The following is an 8,313-nucleotide window of genomic DNA, read 5'->3' on the forward strand; positions in this document are numbered from 1 at the left end:
ATAGATATTTTCTAAATTTTGGGACAATATCTGAATGTCTGATAAAGAGAATATTTATATAGATGTTTAAGCCAGAATGATTTCCCTATGGCTTGGAAATGTCTTGAGAACTTTCAAATTTGAATGAAAATTCGTTTGGTATACGTTGTGTGTGTACAAAATGACAATAAGTTGTCCAAGTCTTATATAGAAAACAGAAGGTATTGTGTTAAAACTTACTTTTTTTTTTTTTTTCCACCATAAATTACAAAAGCATTCTTTAAAAATCCTAAAATGTAATTTCCTGGATTTTTTCCCCCACAGTTTAAATCATACCTTTGATGAAAACTAAAGACTCTTTCCTCGTTCTAAGAAGTTTTCATTTGAGTTTTGAGTTTCACTTTGATCCATGTTTTCTTTATTTTCTACCTTTATTGGTTTAATTCCTTTTTTGTGGTGTTTTCTGGATGTATTTGAGTTCTTAGGTTTTTCTTGGTTGCCCTCTTGTTTCGGTCTCCCTTTTCCCTAGCTCCCTTCTAGAATCCTCTGTTCACACCTGCTCCCAATCAGCTAATTAGACCTGTCTTTGTTCAGTCAGCCATAAATATTCTCCATTGTAGTTCCTCAGTGCTGGTTCCTCATCTTTTCCTGGCTCCTCATGTAAGTTTCCCCTGATGTCTCCAAGGTTCTGTTTTTTTCTGTATCTTTTATGTTGGATTTTTTGGATTCCTGCCTCAGTTGCCTGTGAGAACTTCATTAAATCTACCAAACTCACCTCTGAATTTGGGTCTTCAAAACCTCAACCCAACCTTGACATGAAGAACTAAATTGTTTTTTTTCTCGACTCTTGCTGTAGGCTGGAAGGATCCGGTCGCAAACGGTTTAAAATAAAACAATTCTACACACATCTCCAAAAAAAAAAAAAAAATTGTACCTTTTTTTTGTCTGAGTGGGCAGAAAAATAAAAAAAGACAACAGTGAGCCTTTCAGAATAGAACCGGGTTTATTTCCTAAGAAAGAACTGAAGGAGTTTAACACAGTCAAGCCTCAATGGACCCAAATCCAACAGCATTCTCAAAAAGAAAGCAAATCAAACAAATCTTTAACTCAGACATAAAGAGGGATTATCTGAAACTTCTCTTATGGTAACAGTGTTAGCAAAAAAACAAACAAAAAAACGACATCATGAACATGAGATGATATCTAGCTCTCTACATCATCCTCCCTCCCACTCATTTCTACAATTCTCTGAAATGTTATCTTTCAACATTCAGTCTTTAAAGTAATTAAAAAACATTTTTTTTTACAACAGAATCATAAACAGGCGGAAATTATTTACTCAGAGATTGTTAGAAAATAAAAGAATCACATGTGATCTGTTAATATGTAATAACACTGGATCCAGGTCGCATAGAGTAAAAATACAAGGAGGCAAATTGTGCGAATGTAACGAGGCTGCAGCAGAGTGAAGCTCTACTGATCTGCATCAGCCAGGCTGCAGAGAGACTCTAAAACATCCAGCAGGCTTAGAATGATTGATTAGTTTGTTTATGTCAAGTTCTTCCTCAACGTGCTTTAGCTAGACTGAGCGGCGTGGGAGAGGAAACCCACGGTACTCTTCTTCTGAGCAGAACTTGTATGGAGGGAATTTTTCTCCATTATAGTTGCAAGCAAAGAACACATTTGGTAAATGGAAATTTGAAGCGAATGCAATCCATAAAATTAAACTTCGCAAAACATCGTTATGTAGAAAAGGTTTTTAGACTAACTCTGCTGTTTTGGGAGAATTTATTATTTTTTTTCTGGTTTTCATTTTTGCTCCAGAGGAGAACCCGCCGACAGACGTTAGGAGAATATGATCTATAAAATTCAATTTCAAAAGAATGCAATTTGTAAAACTTAATCTGAAAAGGAGAATTTTAAAAATAAAATGCAAATATATCAAAATAAAAAAATGAAATAAAAAAAAAAAAAGTTACTTTCTCTCTTTTGATTAAAGAGTTGGTCAATGTTTCTTTCCTGGATTATATATACAGATTTTTTTTCTTTCCAAATATTAGTTAACAAAACATTATTTTATTGCAATAATAACGAATCAAAAATTACTCCATAAACTTGTCTGGGTACTTCTTATTGATTTAAAAAGCATCTTAAAAGTTGGGGTCCTGGTTTGTCTAATTCAGTCTAATTAGTCTTCCTCTGAGATTTCAATAACTCCATTCAAAGCAGCTGCCAAAGTCATTTTCTAATGATTAAAAAATGATCCATTAACTAGTAATATTGTAGCATATACAATACCAGCCTGTGGAAATAGCAAAATAAAACAAAAAGATTTTTATATCTAAGCCTTTTAAATTCACCCTGCACCTTAACGAGTGCAATAAAAACCACAGCCTTGATCCTAATATACATGAACTCTTTAGAACGGACACGCATTAAAAGACAAAGCTGTATTAAAGACGTCACGTTTGTACGGAAGAGGATTAGGGCCACTGGAAAAAAAAAAAGTTTACTGATTTTAAAATTTTATTTCAATTTAGTATGGGAAAGAATTCTTCAGAATTCTGACTTTAATCTCAGAATTCTGACTTGTGGGAGCACCCAGCTTCACTGACAAAGATGTGAGTTGTTTGAGAGGGCCAGCGACACATTGGTGGAAAATGAAGGAATTAGTCGACTTTTTACGTGCCCGAAGGGTCCCCTCATTAATAGAGGAGCAGAAGGTCATTAAAACAAGAGAGCTAGTCTCTAAAAACAGACATGGCTATGGCTGGATGCTAACATGTTTGTTATCTGTCAGAATTCTGAGATTAAAGTCAGAATTCTGACTTTTTTCCCATACTAAACTAAAATAAAATTTAAAAATCAGTTTTTTTTGTTTTTTTTTTTCAGTGGCCCTAATCCTCTTCCGTACATTTGGACCCAGATAAAAAAGGTTTTTATTGTTTAGAATTGCTAAGCACACATAATGAGATATGAAACATCAGCAGCAGCTTTACTGCTACGTTTCCACAATGAGCAGATGGGTCAGGCATAAACTACATTGAGATTTCTCAAACAGAATCTGTATTCATGTATTTTAAAGTTCACTAATATGAAAAAGAATTTCCTTTTTTTGAAGCTGCATTGTTTTTCCTGGTGCATTAGACATCCAGGTCTATTAACAGCCACAGAGTTATCAAACACCGACTCCCCAATTTACATTGTGCATCAGATTTGATTTGTTTTACTGCATTTTGAGCAAAAGCAGTAGTATTGAGAATTTTATTTTTGTACAATTTATTTTTTCAAATGTAATTTTAAAGATATACTTCATTTCCTAGTCCCAATATTTACAGGTTTTATATTTTCACATTCTCGGATTTCTCTATGTGAGGTTGAGCTTTACGAATTGCATTCTTTTCATTTTGGGTTTTTGGATCACTTCTGGGGCGGGCTAACCTGCCAGTAGCCAGATTGATATGTGTAGAACTGAGCGACTTCTACGTTATCAACCTGGGATGGCTGCCGTTCAGTCTGTCAGTAAAAAGGAGGGGCGTTTAGAACAATACTTCGAACTGATTGGGTGACGTGCCAGCTAGTACCCGCCTTCCATAATACGCTTTCCACAAATCGTGGCAGCGAATCGTGACGCTTCAGACGTGCGGAGTGACAGGTAGGACGTGTTTACAGAAATGTAGACCATTGTTGGATGTCTACGGAGAAGTTATGTCATCGTGTGACAATTTTTGTAGAAATTGCAAGACAAATTTGCACAGAAAAGGCGTTTTAAGCAACAATTACCGTAGATTTTTGAACAGATTCAACCATTGAAAAAAATTTGCAAGGATGATTGATGATTGATTAACAGGTGAATCCTGTTAATCAATCCTGCTACGCTATGTTGGTAATGCCCCGGCAAGGCCCTTCAGAGTGACATCTTTCCTACATGTCCCGCCCCAAAAATCACTGCTGGCATGTCATTGGTCCGACCCGCTGGTTGTTACGGGGCGGACGTATTAGCGGGAGTCTTTGAAGATGCATTTATTGTGAGACTGAAAACTCAGATCTTGCGACAATCCAGCTTGCAGCGCAGGCTTAGGGGCGGACTTGAGGAAAGAAGCATTCCTATTGGTCTGCACAGACGACTGCAACATTTTTACTGGTTTAGAGCGAGCGTTTGTGTCTGGCTTAAGGTGAAGAGAATCTGGTTGGTAAAATGCAATGAAAAGAAAGAAAATCATAAAAGTCAATCTAAAAAAAGAGAAAATAGAAAAAATAAAATATGTCACAATTGCTTGCAACAATAAAGGCACAAAATTCACTTCATAGTTGCTGAACATCCTCTTTTTCTGTCTGCTGTCTTTCCTTTCCGTCGCCCCTAAAGACAAAACGCATCATTATGAGGCAGCCTGTCATGCTTAAAGCATCATAAGAACCTCCTTCCTCCATCTACAGACACAAAAATCCGCCTCCTTTCACAGTATTGTCTATTTTTTAGTCGCAGCAGAAATGCTACATGACTTGGAATCGGTTTTTAGACGACTAAATCAATTTTACCAGAACCTTTGAGCGTCTGATCATGTCAGCGATTTTAAGCATCTTTAAAGAACGGTTCTGTCGCCTCGCCCCTCGTTACATCAGTTCAATCAAACCTTGAAAACAGGACTCCAGCTGCAGCGCAGTAAACATCCAACCTGCACTGATAACTAATGTATAACTTTTATTTAAACCAATTTGTCAACAAAAATCTATTTTAGCATATATATCCTATTCTTATTTAGGACTTAAAGCTATTATTAGCCACTAACATTCAATATCTTTTTGTTTCGCTTCACAAATCAGTTTTATGGGGCTATTAAAATAAAATAAAAAAAAGAAGATAAAACACATTGAATACTTCTCATGGTGGACATGAAACATTATTAGCGACTAGTTTTAACCAGCTGCATAAACACTTTGGCACCCAGGGCTATACAACAGAAATGATGACACAGCAAATTAGTGCAATGAGCTAAACCTGGAAGAAGGAAGGCACTGCCTAAATTAAATCCAACAGATTTCTCTACAGTGACCTGCATCTTTTTAGTACCATCAGGAACCCTTCCCGCTAAATATCTGTCCTAGTTTGTGAAGCCTGATATTAAGACATTAGCACAAGCTAAGTGGATTTATGTTAATTGTCGTTACATAAGGCGGAAAAAGATAATAAAATAATTTATAAATGTGACCCTTTGAGTGTCGTGTCTGTCGTCAAGGTAAAGGGGAAGTTCACAGAGATTGCCGTAAGTAAGATAAGAAAAAAAACCAGAGTGTCCAACAAGAGGTTCTGGTGATAAACCAGGACTTTGTGTTTAAATCTGGTTCTTTATTAATCCCCGATCCTTCATCTCCTGCTTTTTAAATTTCTGTAAATCACCCCATTCCTTAGAAGAAAAAACAAAACTACTTTCCACGACATCCAGATGTGTTTTCTGGCTGCAAGAGAGCGAGAGAGATCAAGACTTTCAGAGGATCGTTTTTAATTTTCTTCTCTTTTAGTGTTCAAAGCACACAAAAATAAATACAATAAATAATCCGATCATTTGTAGGCCTGAATTGGGGACATTTTTAGTTATTAAAAGATATCTGGATGCAGAAATCTGAATGAGGAGGAAGGATCTACATTTCACTGATGCTAGCTTCAGTGAAGCTAACTTAGTAGTTAGCTTCAGTGAACCTAACTACTTAGTAGTTAGCTTCAGTAAAGCAAACTTCTTAGTAGTTAGCTTCACTGAAGCAAACTTCTTAGTAGTTAGCTTCAGTGAAGCTAACTTAGTAGTTAGCTTCAGTGAACCTTACTTAGTAGTTAGCTTCAGTGAACCTTACTTAGTAGTTAGCTTCACTGAAGCTAACTTAGTAGTTAGCTTAAGTGAACCTTACTTAGTAGTTAGCTTCACTGAAGCTAACTTAGTAGTTAGCTTCAGTGAACCTTACTTAGTAGTTAGCTTCACTGAAGCTAACTTAGTAGTTAGCTTCAGTGAACCTTACTTAGTAGTTAGCTTCACTGAAGCTAACTTAGTAGTTAGCTTCAGTGAACCTAACTACTTAGTAGTTAGCTTTAGTAAAGCTAACTTCTTAGCTTTAGTGAAGCTAACTTAGTAGTTAGCTTTAGTAAAGAGTGTCAAAAACCCAAGATCCAAGATCCAAGATCCAGATCCAGATCCAGGCAAATTAGAGTGACCGACTGGGTGTATAAATGCAGCAGGAATCAGTGTTTATAAGCTCAGCTAAGATCAGAAAGTAGCCATTTAAGAACAAACAGCAGGATATGCTAGATGAGGACAAACTCACACTTTTGAATATTGTTTTTCGCTATCATATTTATCGTCATGGTAATAAAAAAAATAATACTGCAAAGACCTGCTTTGATGGCGATGGCTATTAGATAATCATATAAATGCAACTGGAGGCACTAAACCTGAAGCAAACTGATGGTGACTGTCGTTTTGTGGAGCAGATGGAAACAGGAAGTCCTTCCTATTGGTTTAGCTCTGGAAGCTTCTGGATGGAGCCGTTACTTTGACTGACATTGGACAACATCTCAGGAAAGGTTTGACCGTGGAAAGTTCCGGAGAAGACAAAAATACTGTGACATAGTGTAATATGAAGGAAGACAGAGTTTATAACCACCTGAATAACCCCCATTCACCCCGGGAATAGCGTTGATAACCCGACATCCTTTGAACGAGTTCAGTCGAAGCAAAAATCTGACCTGCAGCCTCTTTGGATATTATTTATCCAATCTAAAATTAGGATATTTTTGCGTTTTTAACAGGACAGACACATAATTTTTGTCTTCCGATGCAATTCAGACAAAACACAGCTTTAAATCTGCTTCTTTCAAAGCATTCAGCGGCCCTCGGCCTGAATGAGAGGGAATCCCGTCTACAAGTTTACATGGGAATACACAGGAACATGAACTCTAGGTAAAATGTCTACCATGTACCCAATGAACAACTTCGTCTACTGAAACGGAATATCATCTTCTTCAGGAATCAGACGCAGTAGATGAGGACCGGTGAAAGCAGAGGAAGGGTGTTGACTTTTTCTCCAGAACATCATTGGATGAAACAGTTACCATCTCATAAGTTCACTTACTTTTCCAGCAAACTGTGTTATTTTTGGTTGCTATGCAGCATTAAATGTTAAAACAAGGGTCCTTTTTAATGAAAGAGTTCAGATCACATAAAGAAACCAATCAATGCAGAAAACTAAATTATCCCAAGGTACACACATCTTCTCATGTCACTCCCTCTCTGTTTATATATATATATATATATATGCATCTATACAGACATATGTACACATATGTATAAAATAATGACTGACTAGGATCACATAAAGGAATGTAGATGAACATGAGAAGTGCGAGCAGTGGATCTACTTAAATAAAAACCTCTCTTTCTCCAGTCTGGTCCAATAACTACCATCCAATGACGAAGATTCATTAATAAAAATCAAGATGGTTGAAATGTTCTCTGTGTTACCCATGAGCCTCCTCTTCTGTCGAGCTCTCCTGCGCTCTGCTGCTACCTGTGGAACCCGACCAATGAGAGGAGAGCTGGGGTGAGGTGAGAGGTTTAAAACAAGGAGGACAGCCCTTACACTTAGAGGGGTGCTTCAGGTCAGGAGGGGGAAGGATATGAAGGAGGACAGAATGGGGATTTACTTTGTAGAGCATCTATTCTGTCTGCTTCTAAGCGTCCCTGAGGTGATGCCACATGGTGACTTAGTGAACATGTTGGACGTTATCAGCTCTTTTCGGTAATGGATCCTTCTTGTTTGGAGGTCCAAAGCAGAGCTGTGTTTTTTTCAGTTAGTTTATAGGAGAAAGAGGAAAAAGAAAATTGATATGTCTTGGCAGGATAGAGCCAAACTGCATAGAATATATGGCTCAGTATGAGCGCAAAACTAGGACTATTGTGAACCCAGAAGTGGCTATAGTCAATCGAAAATCAACTACTGATCTGACTAATGGCAGGTCAACACTGATAACGGAGCCGCTGGCAAAGAACAAGGAGGGTTCAAACCTGAATTGGCTTTGTAGATATTTCATGTGTTAGGCTGGCCAAGCCCTGCTTTGGCTACCTCCTTTGCCTTCTATAAGCTCGGCTGCCATTGTTCTTTGGACAGAATGGCGTTGGCCTCAAATAGGTTTGCTTTAGCCACAGGCCTCTGGCTGGCTGGCGTTAGCCTCAGGCTGGCTGGCGTTAGCCTCAGGCTGGCTGGCGTAAGCCTCAGGCTGGCTGGCGTTAGCCTCAGGCTGGCTGGCGTTAGCCTCGGAGTGGCTGCCGTTTGCCACATACTGGCTCC

General features: G+C 37.8%; 1 protein-coding gene across 1 annotated transcript in view; it reads right to left on the minus strand.

Annotated features, from left to right (window-relative positions):
* Positions 1-6,311: 6,311 nt before the first annotated feature.
* Positions 6,312-8,313, minus strand: part of cnnm3 (cyclin and CBS domain divalent metal cation transport mediator 3) — a 34,307-nt gene continuing 32,305 nt past the window's right edge. Inside the window, exon 11 of the mRNA XM_015397175.1 lies at positions 6,312-7,533. Coding sequence (XP_015252661.1) covers positions 7,484-7,533 — 50 coding nt within the window. The 3' untranslated portion in view covers positions 6,312-7,483. The remainder of the gene's footprint in view (positions 7,534-8,313) is intronic.

This window comes from Cyprinodon variegatus, unplaced genomic scaffold (assembly GCF_000732505.1).
Source record: "Cyprinodon variegatus isolate N-32 unplaced genomic scaffold, C_variegatus-1.0 Scaffold842, whole genome shotgun sequence".
NCBI lineage: Eukaryota > Metazoa > Chordata > Actinopteri > Cyprinodontiformes > Cyprinodontidae > Cyprinodon > Cyprinodon variegatus.